This window comes from Cupressus sempervirens, chromosome 10 (assembly GCF_028749045.1).
Source record: "Cupressus sempervirens isolate cs-2001-9-10 chromosome 10, ASM2874904v1, whole genome shotgun sequence".
In the NCBI taxonomy this organism is placed as follows: domain Eukaryota; kingdom Viridiplantae; phylum Streptophyta; class Pinopsida; order Cupressales; family Cupressaceae; genus Cupressus; species Cupressus sempervirens.
The window spans coordinates 962,775,853-962,794,301 of record NC_143127.1 but is presented as its reverse complement, the minus strand read 5'-3'; the positions used below and the strand labels follow the sequence as shown (position 1 = coordinate 962,794,301).

The 18,449-nt window shown below is 34.7% G+C and overlaps 1 protein-coding gene across 1 annotated transcript in view; it reads left to right on the top strand.

Moving 5' to 3' along the window:
• Positions 1-7,269: 7,269 nt before the first annotated feature.
• The window catches only part of LOC149537170 (uncharacterized), a 32,194-nt gene continuing 21,014 nt past the window's right edge, over positions 7,270-18,449 (top strand). The window contains exons 1-6 of the mRNA XM_089806417.1: positions 7,270-7,318; positions 7,532-7,801; positions 7,959-8,042; positions 9,221-9,394; positions 9,482-9,854; positions 12,856-13,166. Coding sequence (XP_089662543.1) covers positions 7,292-7,318; positions 7,532-7,801; positions 7,959-8,042; positions 9,221-9,394; positions 9,482-9,854; positions 12,856-13,166 — 1,239 coding nt within the window. The 5' untranslated portion in view covers positions 7,270-7,291. The remainder of the gene's footprint in view (positions 7,319-7,531; positions 7,802-7,958; positions 8,043-9,220; positions 9,395-9,481; positions 9,855-12,855; positions 13,167-18,449) is intronic.

The following is an 18,449-nucleotide window of genomic DNA, read 5'->3' as shown; positions in this document are numbered from 1 at the left end:
CATGTCTGATCGAATGGCAGGGGCATACCCGCAAAACCAAAATGCACACAGGATAAGCAATGCGGGCATGTGGGATTAGGACATGTGGCACAGGTCCTAGTTGACGATGAGGTGGTGCCAAAGAAGTAGATCAAAATGCGATGCATAAGATGTCGCCATGTGGCACATCCTATGGACGGCACATGCCCGCAATATGGAGTTGTACAATTTTGAATGAAGATGCTTCTGTGGTGAGGTAGCGATGGAGGCTCAGATGATGCCACATGTCTGATCGAATGGCAGGGGCATACCCGCAAAACCAAAATGCACACAGGATAAGCAATGCGGGCATGTGGGATTAGGACATGTGGCACAAGTCCTAGTTGACGATGAGGTGGTGCTAAAGAAGTAGATCAAAATGCGATGCATAAGATGTCACCATGTGGCACATCCTATGGACGGCACATGCCCGCAATATGGAGTTGTGCGGACGTTAAATATTGCGGGCATGTGGGGAAACAACATGTGGCATGGGGCCCACCCAATGATGACAAGGAATGGTGAGGTGCATGGTGAAGTGGTAGGGGTCAGACCAATGAGAAACTGCCACGTGGCAGTGGGTCAAACATGGGTTGACTCGGAGTGTAGGGTGAGGGAAAATATAGAAGAATAAAAAATAGTAATATTATTATTATTATTTTTGTGAAGGGTACGCTCATATTTTAAACTTTAAAGGGTCATTTTCCTAAAGTTTGAACTTTAGGACATTTTAAATTTTTTAAATTTGAAATATCAAAGTTGCATGCCTAAGTCTTTTAGCAGGGGGGGACTATTTTTCAAACTATGATTTTGGTGGTTTTCGAGAGGCTAATATAGTGATGTTATATATCGCTAAAATTGTGAGAAGACAAAATTTTTGATTCTAAGGTCAATTTTTGCATAGAATGCCACTAGTTCAAGCTATAGGAGGATTTGTCTCAGGTTCCTATCTTGCAACCGAATTCAGGTATCAGAGTTCAGTTGTGATTTCTAGCAAAGTAATGACTTGAATATGCATAAAAGACAAGGAAAAGGTAATTGGGGTCAATTTTGGTTGCATTCAAATTAGTTGAATCTCAATTCTTCCAACATTTCATAAGGGTATCAGATATTTTGAATGCATGAAGAGTTTTCATCATTTCATTAAAGATTTTTGCAAATCAGTTACAAGTAATGATGAAAACAAAATCAGATCAAATGGGTAGAGAGATGAAAGAGGTTTTGAAACTACTAGGGATGGAATTCCAAGTGGACACATGTCATCTTTAGAACATATCCGAGAATTCTTTCTTGTCTATATCTTTCTTTCTCTGATCCATTGTAAGGGTTCCAGTTTTTGGAGAAAAAACCACTCGCTACTATGATACCAGGTTTTGGTCCAATTTTTGATGTTTTTCCATGACTGTAACACCATTTTCTTTCAGCAATTTCTCTCATGTGAACAGCAATAGTGCAGATAATACAACAAGTTCTGATATGTTAGGTGTTTTCATGTTTTAATTTTGTGCATCTGAATGTATAGTTTCAAGGAAATCAATACATATGAGCAATAATTTCACTAGTTTCATTCTGGTTCTTGTCTCTTGTCTCAACAATCTGTAAGTCTTATGTGGTTTTAGAACAAAGATCTGAGATCCATTTGCATCCCCTTCAAGTTGTATGTTTGATGTATTTTTCTGTTGGACCAAAGGGCCAAGTAAATGCTTGATATGCTTAACAAGGTTACTAGTTACTTGAGAAGGATATTTTGTGAGAATGAGATCTGAATGAACACCAATGTCTGAATCACAAGGTGATTAGATAGATCTAATGTCTAGGTATACGAAATATGTACTAATGTCACAAATGTATGTTTTGAATTCATGGAATTGCCCAATGGATTAGGCACTGATTAGTTATATGATCACTTGTTATACTTCTGCATATTTGAGGATTTGTTGAAAATCAACATCAATAATCAATTGTATTTCCCTTTCATGTTGAAGGACCTAAATGTAATACCCTCACTCAACTTCTAAGATTCATAGATCTTCATTTAGCTACTATAGATTGATGTTATTTCATGAGTTATTAGGAGATATAAGGGTAAAATCTACTTAATAGATTTAGGGATATGTTTTTTTGCACTGGTACAATATCATTTCAATCTGAGGTCTACCTGCCTAGGTTTAGTAGAACTTGAAGTAGAAGAAGGGTCATGCCTTATAGTTGGCCTGTTGTCAGAAATGACATGTTGAAAATGGGAGTTAGCTGCCCCTAGATATGTCAGTTTCTCTGTGGGATAATTGAAAACCCTCCAGCATTTTCAAACACCAACAGACCAATTGGAGGAGTTGAAGATGGAGAAAGAGGTACTCAAGGCCTCAAAAAAAGAACTAATGGATTACATCAGGTCTACACTTGGAAGAACTTCAACTAGCACATTTGACCCAAATAAATAAGAGAATAAGAACTTTCTTTTTTAGCTATAGCTAAAAAGACAATTTGGTCAAATTGGTAGATCGTGGATTGATCAGATGAAGGCACAAGGTTCCCCACTCATTGATAATTTGGGAAACCTACTATTAGATGCTCACAAGTTAAGGGAGGTAGCTTCTAGTTATCAAACTACTATGCAAAACACAATAGATAGACTAACAAAGAAATTGGCACTATTGCAAGAAGTGATCAATATGAATACCAACATTTCCATCTCCCACGAGATCCTTAAAATAGGTAAAGAGAAACTATTTCATTGGAAATAATCTTTGGATTTTATAGTGGAAATCTCTGCAAGATTTGCAAGTGAGCTTAAATATGTACATGACCTAGTGCAGAAAGTTATAAAGAAACCCTTTGAACACTTGAAAGTGTTGCACACAAAGTCATATATATCTGGCAATGACCGATTGGTAGACATTGAGTGGATGAAAATCAAGTTCCTAGCATTTATTGACGAGGCCACTGATCCACTCAACTTCTATCTATCAAAGATCCAGGAGCTCTCATCAGCAAACTCCATCTAAGGTAGGTATCAGAGAAGTTCCAATCAAAAGTCGCCAGAGTGGATGAGTTGATAGAGATGCATAACTACTAGATGATTTGAGATTGATAATGTAACAGATGCAATGAAGGCATATAGAGCTAAGGTAGTGATTCCAAAGAAAGCATGATGCTCTAATACTCTCTCAGACGTGTGTCATTCTCTCTCTCTCTCTCTCTCTCTCTCTCTCTCTCTCTCTCTCTCATTCATTTATCTGTCATAGCCATTTTTGGCATTTTCTCAGTAGGCTTAGATTCTATAATGGAAAATGACTCAGTCAAGTCCTATTTTTAGCTTCCCTCATTCAAAGATGTTGTGCATTGCAATCATCAAATTTAATTGGCCATTTTGAAGAGGCCTATATATGTAACCCTTTCAAAAGTTAATAAGATCAACAAAGTTATTTTGTGGGAAAACCCTTGTAGCTAGGACTACTATGTGAGACTCTTAGTCTACATTTTAATTTTATTGTTCATTTCAAAGTGACTTTATGTTATTTGGAATGAATGTGTTGTAACTAAGATTGAATGATTGCAAGTAAACTTGGTTTTATTTCTCTCATCTCAATGGATTGTAAGCTTTACTTTCATCAACATAAAAAATATTCTTTCCCTTGTTTTGTACACTGTAGTTCATGTGTGTTTTCTAAATAATTGTTTGAGGAGTTCAAGAAATGAACAAAGGGACAATCTGGGTATTGCTAAAACTCAACTAATTCAGCAATCTGGGAATTTACCTATCAGTCATCCTTTCCTCTCTATTTCCATTGTAGGTCGCCTTGTATGAATTTCAATCTTTGCATTCAAGTTAGAGTAGATTACATAATAGATGTTAGTCTCCAATTTAAAAATTGCCTAGGTCATTCGAAGTGTTGAACAATCCGGTTGGAGGCCTCTTCTACTCTCAGTTTAAAAACATACCCCCAAACCTGAAAAAATAAAATTTATTGCAAATCTTTCATTTAAGAGGGAGCTATACCTTTCAATTTAGGGGTCTTTGATAGATTATTTCACTGACCCATTCTATTGTTAGCTTCTTTGTTTTCCATAAGCCATTGGGCACTCTGAGAGTCAAGGTATAAACCAAAGAATTAAGGAAGATAAACTATTAACCAATAGTTTCATATACTATAATATAATTTTTGTCTATAGTTGAGATTCAATCAATTTTTGTATTTTTTTTTTGTGAATTATTGTGTAGTAATTATCGATTCATTTTTGTGCATATCCCAAACATGAAAACAAAGAATTTCTGAGGAGAATTGAGGTGTCAAATTTTAAAATTTTTTATTTTTTAATTGTAAGTAAGAATAGGAAAAAAAAGGACTTTTATCTATAGAGAACTTTTGTTAAATGAAGCAAGGAGAATGTGATAGGGGTAGAGGAGCACCTAGAGGAGTAGACCCTATCATGACGAAAATGTTGGAAGGAACAATATCTAGGCTAGAAGCTATTGAAAGGTCACATCATAGAGCTATCTATATTGAAGATTTAAGTGAGAAGGAAGATGCACAAGTTGATGCAGTAGAAGAAGAAACCAAATTGGGCTCAACTAGGGAGAGGAAGATTTATAATGATTTATAAATGAAGTGAACACTAGACCTCATTTTGACCCTCTAGACTATTAATTTCAATCCTAATGAGTTACCAGTGTGGATCTTTAAAATGGAGAAATAATTTGAATTTGAAAGTACAGGAAAAGATAAAAGTGGAATTATGAAGATACAAACTATCGATATAATTTTGAATTCAAGTAGTTGGTGATCAAGGTCATCAATGATACTTTGTTGTTATTTAATTTTTTTCTTTTTAATTTATAGATTGTTGTTGTTTGTAATAATTCATCTTGGAGAATTGATATTATCTATACTTCCTAAAGGACTAGAAGTGGCCCAACAAGTACAACACTCGAAAATTTCCCATTTAAATTATTTATAAACATATTATCGTAATTATTACCTTGACTCCAAGACTCAATGCCAAATGGAAATGCAACATGAGTCAAGCATGATTAACAAATTAAGTCTACAGGTTTGGAAAGGTAGATGCATAGTCTCAATAAATGTATGCCATATCAAGCTTTCTACAACAAGCACCTCTCTTTCATCTTCCCATCACTAGTTTGTCCCTTTTGCACCAAAAATGAGAAGTTATCATGCATGACCGTTGATTGTGTACTCGTGCTTACAAGTTATGATACTCCCTTTTTGGCACACTTCGAGGTCTTTTCACTTATCCTTGTTCATGGAAAACTCCATTCCTTGGGTTGTCTTGTCTTCACAATATCCTAACCCAAACTTTGAGACAAGTCATCATTAATCACATTTGGAGGTTTCATTGTGTGGCTATTTTCGCTAATTCTTTTCTTCCCACTTCCATGACTCACTTACTATGAACCTTTATCTTAAAAAATATTTAGATGACATTGAAAAGAAGATTAAACAATTTTATTGAAACTTGTAAGCTTCAAATATAGGTCAATCATAGTAGTTATACTATGTTTTAATTTACTATTGCCTAGTTCGACTATTGGATCTAGGTTGTAGCTTCTGATGAGACTTATTTAACTTCAATTGATGAGATATTGATGAAGACTTTTCTGGACACTCAAGGAGATAAAGTTTATCTTTGTGGTTATGTTAGTACCTAGACCTTTATTCATTATGGTTGGCAACTTCTAGACAAAAGAATATGAATTGGATGAGGGATATAAGGATAGCTTTCTCCTAGCTGAATAATCAGATTTCCAAAGTCTTTGTAGTTTTGTAAGAAATATCTGACTAGAGCTATACGATGTCCATGCTTGTATGTAGCTACAACAATACTGATGTCCTATTTTTAATTTTGGAGTTGTTTCTACAACAATATTGATGTGTTATTTTTCATTTTGTAATTGCTACCACAACAACATTGCCATTGTTTTATCTATTATGTAATTGATTTTCTTCAATTAAAAATGAAATTAAAGAAAAAAACCACACATAAATATCTATCTTCAATTATTATCGGGAGGAAGGACACAATTTTGTTACTCGGAATTTTGTGGCAAGGTGGTCCAATGTTATATTTAAATTTGACTATGTTTAAGGGAACATGTGGTGGATTGCTATCACTTTCACACACTGTCCCTATCTTGAACTTGTGGGAGTGGACTATTGATAAGATCTACTCATGCCCACAAATTCAGCAGCTTCACATAACTTATTGAATAACATACAAGAGCAATATTGCATGAAATTGTTTCTCTTTTAGAGTCGAATACATTAATGTTGCTCTTCATTGGAAGATGTATATAATGCATTCGTCTCAAACACGTGTTTGAGAATGAGAAATTGTTGTCATCATAAATAACATTAAAAAATAGAGAAAGACATTGTGAAATTCTAATTCGACAATGTCTGGCTCTGCAATTAAATACATTAAGAAACTTGGTAATAATAATAACAAAGGAAAACAACTTTACCTTAATCCATTTTAATGTAATACACCAACTAAATTTAATATATATTAATAGCCCTAAATGATCGTCAGTTTGCTTTCGGTGCATATACTTCATTTTTACATCTAGCAGGAAAAGCTTTGGTATCAGAAAACACATGAATCTTTCAGTTTAATGAATGGAAAGTGGTCTCCACATAAGGGCCCGTTTGGCAGTGGGAATATAATTGAAATAGGTTTATGTAAATTCTTAAAATTTCAAATTTTCCATTTGCGTGCAGCAAATCAGAAGAATATAATAGGAATATGTATTCCGATTTAATTTTTGCACGAAAATAAATATTTTCAATTCCACCTAAATAGGTGGAATTGGAATATGTATTCCTATTCCAAATTTTTTAATTTTAGAAAATATAAACTTTTTGATCCGTGGATTCTCCATCAAATTCTGGCTGTGAACCAAACAGAAAATAAAAATATGTATCCCTACTTCCTACTCCAGAATAACTGTTCAATTCCTATTCTTATATTTGAGTTCTGCCAGCTTACTGACTGCTTTGCATCAGACTTAAGTTCACCATCATTGCCTGATATGTTAGGTCCATCATTTAATACACTAACTACCCAGCAGATCTGTGACTCAGAATGCTTTTGCTTTGATATACACAAAGTTTTCAGACTTAAGTTCACCATCATTGCCTGATATGTTAGGTCCATCATTTAATACTCTAACTACCCAACAGATATACAAGATTGGTCAACATGGATCCACGACTCAGAATGCTTTTGCTTTGATATACACAAAGTTTTCTCAATGTCTTTGGACAAAATCCTCAAAATGGTAAAGTTTTTCTTGGAAATTTGGATTGTTTTTAGTTTCAGTTCTACAATTGGATGTTCTAGCATGAATATTTTTTTATAAATAGGATATATTTTCTAAAACTACACACTTGAATAATAATAATGAATAGTTTCTGAGACTTTGCAGTTCTTCAGTTTCAGTTTGCATGATTGAATGTTTTAAACAGAGACGTTTTTGTTGGTGTTTTGACAGGATGAGAAATGGTGGAGCGTAGAAACAGTGGCGGTGGTTACAGGAGCCAACAGGGGAATAGGCTTTGAGATCGTTCGCCAGCTGGCGTGTAAGGGCATGACTGTTGTGCTGACATGTCGCAACGAGAAGAATGGATTGGCTGCCATGAAAGAGTTGAGGGAAGGAGGAGTTGAGAATGTTCATTTTCACATGTTAGACGTGCAGAGCTCTCAAAGTGTTTCAGATCTCGCCCAATGGTTGAAAACCATGTTTGGGGGATTAGATGTTCTGGTAATCATATGATTTCAATTGAATAAGTTTGTGTTTTTGGTACTTTTATTGAAAGACTGTAGAATAGGTTTAGGGTTCTGTTTTTTATCTTGTCTTTCTACATTGAATGGTAGGCAGAGGATATTTGTTTGAATTTTAAAGAATGTCTCTGTAACAGATAAACAATGCAGCAGTGTCGGGGCAAGACATGAACTGGGAAGTGATGGGCAAAAGTGGGCTGGATTTGCGTCAAGTATTACTGGTAAGTTGTGTGGACGGAACCTATTTGCTAAATTGAATTCTATGGATTAATGGAGTAATTTAGATGTTTAAGCTTTGACATGTTTGAACAAATTATAGTTTCAAAATAAATGGACAAATTGAAATGTGAAGAATATATGCAGAGACGGGAATTTGATTTTTCTCTTTTCCAAATGTGAAATGAGATTTCTATTTTGAAAGCTTATCATGTTTGGATAAAATCAGCTAGGAAGTATGGGTTAATTTTTGCAAAATATTAAAGATAATGGTGAGCAATACATTTTAAATTAATTCTTCTAAATTCTGAATTCAATATATATTGCATTAAGTAAAATAAGTAAATTTTAGTTTAATAATTGTTAATCAAATAATCTATAATTTGTATTACTATAATCTAATTAAAGATTGACATGTTCATTTATCATTAAATTAATTTATGTTATTATAGTCTAATTGAAAATCAAGTACCCATTTGCCAATTTTTTTTGCATGACAATCAATTATAATGGAACTATTTTTAAAAGACACGTAATTGTAAAATATGTGAAAAATATTTCTAAATTATTGGATGTTATTTTTCAATTTAAATCTTCAGTAACATAATCTTACAGTTTTGTATTTTAAATACATGTAGATTACATAGACAAATTGTTGGAAACAACATATTTAGGAAGAAGAGTTCAAATATCTCTTTCCTAAATGTAGAATAAAATGTCTACTTTAAAAGCTTATCATGATAAATTTAGCTAGAATTCTGAACAAACTTCTTATAAGTATCTTATTATATTTTCTATTTTGTTTGATAACATAACTTAATAACTTTACAATCAAAGAACTTCTTTTGAAAAGTCAAAATGATTTATTTGATAGAAAACAAGATTACCTTAATACATATTCTTGTTTCTAAGTTTAAACTTGTACTTTAACTCTCTCTTTAATATTTTTATAACAACACACTTTATGACCAGATAATCTTTTACTCTCTAAGATATACTTCCCAAATAATATATATAGAAAAACTAATTAGTAAATACATATATCTAAACCACTAATTTGATAAAAAGTCTCGAACTCCCACATTTAATGAAAGTAAGTCTGAATATGATTTTATGAGCTGCCAATCATTTACATTTTAGGGTTTTTACGACCAAACAATTGAATAGAATCTCTGTATTGCAGTCTTCTGGGGCGTCAAATGAAACATGCGTTTACGACTATGAAAGTGCAAGAACATGTATTGATATAAACTACTATGGCATAAAGAGAGTTGTGAAAGCCTTGCTACCATTACTGAGGGAAACATCTGGCCGGCCACGAATTATCAATGTTTCCTCTGTATATGGGCTTGTCAAGGTATAAATTTCATTTCATTTTACACTTCTCAGCACTAAAGATTTCAATCAAATAAAGTATGATTTCATTATATATATGTTTTCACAGATGATGCCAAATCCAGTGCTACAAAAGCAACTTTCTGACATGGATAAAATTAGTGAAGAATTTCTGGATTCCATGTTAAGTCAGTTTTTAGAAGATGTGAAGCAAAACAAGAACTTGGAAGAGAAAGGATGGCCAGCTCCATTTTCTGGATACAAGATGTCAAAGATTTGTATTAACACATACACACGTCTGCTAGCCCGTGAGCTTTCTGATAAGGTCACTGTAAATTGTGTTCATCCTGGATATGTTAAAACTGGAATGACAGCTGGCACAGGAGATCTTTCGCCAAGTGAAGGTGCTGAAAGTATTGTGAAATTGGCTTTGTCTCCCCCTGCTGGCCCTTCTGGTCACTTCTATATTCAGAAGGAGATTGGTGATTTCTGAATATTGGATTTCATTTTAGCAGTTTTAAAGCTACTCTTGTCATAAATGGAGAGACTTCTTATATTCTATATAATGAAGAAACTACTGATATAAAGTTCAAAATTGTATGCAACCTGCAAATATTATTCAGAGAATATAGCTTATGGTATTTATTTTCTTTTACTTGTGAGTTGTATGTTAACTACATGATTCTGTGCTTTAAGTGGATTTGTTTTTATGTTTAGTTAGTATAAGCTATAGGGCATGGTGAGTTTTTTTGTTTTTGGTATTACGGTAGGTTGTTAATTTAGTAATAGTTTTTGTGTTGTTCAATCTTTTTAATTATTGATTATGTCAAATGTCAATTTTTGTTTCATTTATAAATTTAGTAAATGTGATCGATTATTAATGACTCATTTACATGTAAAATTGTTCAAATAGGTGAAATGGAGTCGGCTAATTGGATATGGATGAAATAGATCAACAAATTTGGTATTTATAAGGAGAATATAGCTTATTTCATATTACAGAGTCTTAGATAAGAGTCTCTTTCCAAGAAATATATGTGCAAAGGCAACTGAGGATGTCCAAAAGGCTCTACATGAAGCTTGGCAAGATATGCATCAAGTCAAAACTATCAAGTTGTACACATTAAATATAGAATTAGACAGTTTGAAAATGCAAATAGCGAGTACTTTGTAACAATAAAGGATATGGTCAATAAGATGACTATCCTTTGAAGACTTTTGAGCATATAAGTTGACGTTATAACAATGCTTAGGTCTCTAGAATAATTTTGGAGTCGCTCAGCTCAACTAGCAGGGAGCCATAGAATTTTAGGGCCCTCCTACCCATTTAAGAAAGTAAATATTTGATTATTCTAGAGTTTGAGTTTGTGTAACAAATTTGCAAAGCCAAAGTTCTCTATATGGTTGGAAAACCATTGGCATAAATGGCTTTTGGGACTGCAGTTTATGGCAGTTGAGATTCTAGGTAATTTATTATAACTAGGTGGATTTTGTTTACAATTTTGTCTTCCCTATTAAATCTTGTTTATCTACATAATGAGATCATTTTAAAATAGTTTGTTTCATCGCATTTAGTAGTCTTGTCCTTCTGTATATAAAACCTCAACCTCTATTTTAGAACTAGCTCTTTCTAAATGTGTCATGTATTTTATGTGTTTTGTGTTTTCTTTAATGAGATATTTTTTACACATTTATTTTCTTTAATGATATAGTAAGCCATTATGGATCCCTACGTAGTACTTCTCTATTCATTGCAAAAGTTAATGGGGAACCCTCAGTAGTACTTCTATGTTCACTGTAAAAGTCAATGGGCACTTTATTTGACTACTCACAAATATTTAATGGTTATCTTGCCAATAATTTATCTTTATTATTGCCTCTCGATGGTGCAGGGGCACCGATGTGGGCTAAGGAAGACCTAGGGTTACCTTTGGGATTTTGGCCTATAGTGGTGCTAGCCACACCACTAAGAGAATAAAGGGAGTCATGTAGTCCTAAGGAGATAAGGTGTTAGGTTTGGCAATCCCAGATAGGTCAAAGTTGCTCACTAGACCAACATAGGTGTTTTGAGGCCTAGAAGGGTAGAATGGTCAAATAGAGGTTCTAAGACCATATTTAGGTGTTTTAAGTCATATTTGGATATTATACAAGGTTTCATGAATTTTGGAGAAATTTTGAGGACTTTATTACATAAGATGTAAAAATTGCCCAATTGTTGTAAATCTTGTCAATGATAACATTGACAACTTTTCTTGCATTTTGAGCAACTTTGTATAGAAGGTGTTATAACTATCTAAAATAGTTAGTAGCATTGGTAAAAGGCCTATATAAGGCCATTCTCAGCCTATTCAAGGGGTTAGAGAAGCCTTTTATTGGACTATATGGGCTGTGTAACAAGTTTTGAGTAGCAATTTTATGTATTTGAGTCATTTTGGTAAAAATATGGATTAGATTTGGAAATTTTTCAATTGGAAGTGTTAGAATAGGTTGATTCAAGGTTTTGTATGCTTAGTTATATATATATTTCTACCAATTTGTTGTTGTGAATCAGGTTGTTTGTGCATATGGAGTCATAGGGTTGTTTCTCACTATATGCTTTTTATGAGATTTTGGGTCTTGGAACATGAGTCCATGTACATTTTGTATAGTGGAGATGGGGCCCTAGAAAGTTCATGAGGTATATTTGAAGTGATTATAGACTAGAGCAAGTGGAATGAGAGTGGTTGAACATTGTCGATACTTTAACTTGAGATTGGATTATGTTAGAAGGTGTTGTGGAGTAAGCCCAAACCAAATCGGAAGCCCTAGTGGGAGTCCTAAGGAATAGAAAATACTCTTTCCATCAAACAACATACCAAACCCTTGAAACCCTTATTTTAAGGCTAAAATTGTGCCCATACAATATAGACAATTTGGGAACCCTAGACCCCCAAAATACTTAAGGCATTTGAAAAGGGTACTTGGAATGGTGGTTTGTTGATTCCTTGTTAAGAAGTCTTACAAGATAATTGGGTTTTTCTACATTTGGAGGGCTAATTCTGGTAACCTTATTTCAAGCATTTGAATGTATTTTTGCTTAAGAGTTGGAACTTGATTAGGGTTTCTTGATTTATTTTGGGTCAAGGATCTTGTGGGGAGTCTAGACATACATTCCTAGATGACTTTCCACCCATTTGGGGAGTTTAATGATCATCTGGGGTTATTTGTGTTGAAGGAGAGTTAGCAAGCAAGATTGTTCTACTTGGTTGATGTGTATTGATTGAAAGGTTTAGGATCTACTTGGTTAGAGTCCTAAAGAGCATCGGGCTAGTAGATTCCCTATTTGGTTAGGTGTATAACTTAAGGAGACCCTAAGGAAGAGCTTGGGGGAGAAGCAAGATTGGTTCTCACATCAAAGTGGTATAAGAGCAAGTTAAGGACTTGGGGAAAGTGGTGTATGTCTACAGGAGTTAGTAGGTGAGTCCAGTATGGTGACTGATGTAGAGCTAGCCAAAGAAGTTGATGAGAAAAAGGAGAAGAATAGGCTCCTTGAAGAATCCTTGGAAGAGGTAAAGATAAAATTAGAGGAATTTGCTAATGCAACTAAAAGGAAGGAAGAAGAAGACAGTGAGAAGGGTAAGGAGGCAATAGAAGAGGATGTTGTGCCTGAACCTAATCCTATCTTGAATAAAGAGCCCTTCTTGAAGGCTATCAAACCCCTAGGAGGGAAAGTTCTGGAAGGTGTGCCAATTTTCAGTGGAAAAATTGACATGGAGAATCATTTTGAGTATGAAGCGATATCAGAGGCACAAAAGGTCAAAGTGGCTAAGTTAAGACTCATAGGCTTAGTCTTGGCCTAGTAGAAGTATGTACAAGATGAGAGGATTAGTGTGGGAAAGAATCCTATAGCCAAGTAGAATGCCATGGTTACTAAGTTGAAGCAGAACTTTCTATCACAAAACTTTGAAATCCAACTCGAAAAAAGAAGACAAGGACTAAAGCAAAAATATCTAGATGTGACCTCTTATGTAGAGGAGTTTCAGAGGTTGTGTCTTAGATCCAAAAATAAAGAAGAGGAGCCAATAAAGGTGGCTAGATACTTAGGAGGTCTGAAATGGGACATCAAAGAGGAACTTTGTTTGTGGGCACCTACCGCTATTCAAAGGTGTCATCACCTAGCCTTAAAGGTGGAGGAAAAGAAGACAAAGAAAGGAGACTCTAACTTCATAGACAGAGGTAAGGGTAGAAACCAAAGAGGAAAAAGAGGAGGTCACCAAGGTAGAGGAAGTAAATAAAGGAACCAAAATGAAAAAAAGTTAGCTAAGAAAACCAATAAAGGTCTCCTAGAGGGATTTATAGTAGAGGAAGAGGGAACCAAGGAGGCTCGAGGTAGAGGATTAGGAAGAAGCAACTCCTACTTTTCTATTATGAAGTGTTACAATTATGGTCAATTAGGCCACCCTACATACAAATGCCCTGATAAGACCTCTTCTTCTAACCAAGACAAGAGGATAGCATATGTCCAAGAAGAAAGTTGTAGCAAGGACTTTGAAGTAGACCACATAAAATTAGAAAAGGGAGAGAACCTTATGTTTAGAAGGTTGTTGATTAAAAAACTTACTCCTGATGAGTCTAAGCATAGGAGGGCACTATTTAGGGTCAGATGTAAGATCCTAGGGAGGGTACGTAAAGTGGTAGTAGACTCTGGATCTACTGACAACATAATGTCACAATAAGTAGTGGAAAAGATTAAACTACCTAAGGTGCTAAAAAATGTGAATACCTACAAGGTGACTTGGCTCAACAAAGGACAAAGTATATTGGTCAATGAGAAGACTTGGGTAGACTTCTCCATTTTAGGTTACAAGGACAAATTGTTGTGTGATAACCTACCCATGGATGCTTGCTATCTACTATTTGGAAGACCTTGGCAATTTGATAGAGAAGTTGTGTATGATGGAGGGGAAAATTCCATCTCATTTAAGAAGGGAGGAAAGACATTCAAAATCCAATCTTTGTTGGAGGGAGAATAGCCATAGACGAAGGTACCTAGAGTCTTGTTGTGTAGTGGTAAGGAATTTTTCAAGGACCTCAAGGATGAGGTGTGCCAAAGTTATGCAATACTATTGAAGTCCAAAGGAGAGGAGAATATAATCAAGGAACCATTACCAAAGGAGGTACATAGTTTGTTGGAATACTTTATAATAATTGAGGGTGGGGTGATTGAGTTATCCAAGGTCTAGATGTATAAATTAGACTTTTCATAGCTTAGTGAACCCACAAAACATTTATCATCATGTATTCATCCATTAGATTATATGCAATCACTTAAATCTTGTAGGTTATTGTTAATTCAACTTGTAGAAATGTAAACATGAAACATAATAGATTCAACAACACACTTGACACGATGATTTATGTGGAAACCCAATTTGGGAAAAACCACTATTAACATGCTATTATTTTTCACTCTTCTAATGTGATGCCCTATGAAAGGCCAACCCTATCAAAGGTTACAATACACACTGCTAAATGTGACCCTGTTAAAGGATTTCAATCACCCTATTAGGAGTGATCCTTGTTAGAGAACTTTAGACAATTCACTTGGAATGTCACCTAGTTAAAGGATTTACAAGTGACTATTAGGTCAACCTTAATCCCAAGGATTTACCCTATAATGATACAATTATTAGAGAGTAAGAGTAAGGCCTTATCTAATAATAACTTACAACTCCATTTGTAGATCACAGATCTCTATTCCAATTCTCCATTCTACTTGGCCTTCACACATTTAAGCTCTAATAGCTTGTTCATCCTTCAAGCATTCATACCCTTAAGCCTTCTTGCTTACTAATGTAGACTCTTCTCTTAGACCATCTAATAAAGGAAAACCCTTGAGCCCTTGTCTTCCTTAGGTTCTCACACATGACAACCCTTGCTTCTAATTAGCCATTCCTATATATAAGAAATTTAGATCTTTTGTCACTCATTCTTCATTGTCCAATTTAGGGTTAGGATAGATTAGGTAGGATACAATGAACCTATCCTATATTTCATCTCTTATAGAAACTTCTCCTACAATCCTCTTTGAATTTTCCTTAAAATGGTTTACCTTAAATTATGTGCCACCAACTCATCAATCTTATCTTCCAATTGGTTCACACAATCTAAGAAAATAAACTTGTCAGCTCAGATCCATTGAACTCATGATCTTTTAAATAATGTAGTCACTCGACATTAACTTTCTTTCGATGCTCAACATATATTGTGTTTCTTGACATCCTCTATAAAATCACTCAGCATGAACTAAGGTTTACTGGTGCTCGACATCAAATAAACTTTACTCAATATCCACTATTTTGTTCAACATACACTAGAATAGATTTTACTTAGCTCAAACTAATTTTCTGCTTGGCTTGTATTGAATTTTCTCGACACCTACTATCCACTGAGTCAAGCTTGTGAAACAAACTTTGTTTAACTTGTTCTTCTAAACTTTATTATTGTAACTAGCCTTTGTAATTATCACAGTCTTAATTGATTCTAGTACTTCTTTATATAATGATAACTCAACCTTTCCTCTAGGTGCTATTGTTACATCTGTTGATCAAATCCTCTTCATCAATCAAATAAGTGATAGTACTTAAATCATATAAGTAGTTGTTTTACTAAAAAATAGTATGTTTGACATTAGTGACAAAATAATGATTGAAACATATTTATCACACTTGTGTCAATCTATTCTTCATAGTCTCCTTCTTCAACAATCTTCCTCAATCTATTCTCAACAATCGCCCTCTTTGGTAGTGATGGCAAACCAAACTGATAACCCAAATTGACTAAGGTTAAAATAGTGAGACTAACAAAATACCAAAAAGAAAACAAATATATAATTCCTTGTATTGAAATCTCTCCCTCTATCAACAACTTTCATCTTCTAAATAGGTTACAAAACTCTTCCTTATAACTCCCTCTAAATTACTTCTTGTATCTCCCTTTGACTAGGTAGATGTTAGGATTTCTCTTTCTTTGTTCTCTCGATTCTCCTAATCAGTAACTATCTCCCTCTTTCTTGTATTTCTAATGTAGTGCAAGGTAGGAGTATCCGCAAAGGAGATGTCATATCCCCCAACAAATAATCATACAGCGGAAACACAATAACAATGAAAGATTTGATATCAGATCACAACTCTTTATTCATAAAATAATTGTTACATGAAATGTGCTAGGCTATAAGGCCTTCTTTGTTATGACCAAATACAATAGCAATTACACTAATATTTCTACAATATCCCTCAAGATCCAATCAAAACCCTAGCTAGTCTAGATCCACCCTCTGGTAGAAACCTCCAAGGAAGATCTCAACTTGTGATCTCAAGACCACCAAGCAATCTCGTTGTTTTCCATGCTGCAGCTACTAGCTCTACTCCAACTTTATCCAAGATCCAAGTGTAAACTACCTCACATTCGGATCTTTGTCCACACATTCACAACTCCATAACAATCCTACTATAAACTACCTCACATTCAGCGCTCTGTTCATAGACTCAGGAAAACTCACTCTTCAACTACTCCTCTTCTCCACCATGGATGAATAATGACTAAAGACTTCTCCACAACCCCTACTTATACCAATCCAAGCCACAAGTCAGCCTAGAACACAAATTAAATACAAATACATAAATTAAATGCCACAAGTCAACCTGCAATAATAATTAAATTCCCAAAATCAATGTCTAAGTAAAATTGTGATATCTCCTAGCTCCTATTGAATTAGAACTCGCACTTCAAATCATAGGTATAAATCTAAGTCTTCTTCAATTCCTAAAATTTACATCCTCTAACTAATTATGGAAAATTAATTACACGGCCTACAATAGGAACCAAAATAATATATCTCTAGAAGCAAGGTAAAACAACTCAAACTTCAACTCAATCCATCCAATCTCTATGCAATCAGGAGAAAATGTTCTCCAATGTGTCTCCAACACATCCCTAACCATTAAAAGCATAAATCTACCAAAACAAAAGCTCTATGCTCTAACATCAGACTCCCCAGGTAAATAGAAAAGTGTGTCCCACACTTTGATGCCCAAAGAAAGAGCAACAACCATCTTCATCTTCACCAAAGGCTTCCACTCCAACAGGGACAAGAAAACCAATTTTCTCATCATCCACATCTACATCACTCTATCAAACACTAGAATATTAACCATCCAATCAGCATGCTCACACTCAAGAAGAAATTGAACATAATGCTTCAATAACAAATCCTCATCCACATTAGCAACTAGTGAATCCATACCAGCAACAACAAACCCCATACCAGCAACAACAAACTCCACATCAATAGCAAAAAACTCCACATCAGCAACAACATGTAAATTTCCATCAACACATGCCAAACTCACAACATCAACAATTTCATTGCTTAGAACAAGATGCTCTGTAATACATAACTCACCACCAATAGCAACCAGATCATCCACGATCAAGCGCTTTGCAATTTCCATGTTAAACTTAGCCAACTAATCATGAAAACCAACCTCTATCTCAGCATCAACAAGGTTAAGAATATCTTCAACAACAACCTCCAACTGTTCTGCAAGTTTTGTATTAGACTCCATAATCTAGTCAACAAAACCAACCTCTTCCACCTCGACCTTGTCATGCCATCTTCTCTCATGAACAAGTCTCTTAACCAGCCAAACAACTTTCTTTTAGATTAGTAGAATCCAACTCCAGAAACATACATGGAATTCCTTCCTCGCCCCATCCTTAACTTGATCAGCCAAGCTAGCTACAAACTAAGCAGACATCTTAGAAAAATTCCTCTCCACCACATCATGGAGATTCACAATCATCTTAGGGTCCCATCCTCTTGGAGCCATCTCCCAAGATCTTTGTAAACCCTCTACAACAAATCCTTCCCACACTCCTTGTGACAACCTCAAATTGTTTGCAAGTTAGATCACAAAATGTCACCTTGCATGTACAATCAAGAACCAAATCATAAGTCCAAGAACATGAATCTGCAATCCAAAAAAAATCTCTACAATCATGCCTTAGCAAGATTAGTCTTCTATCTTCACATCCAT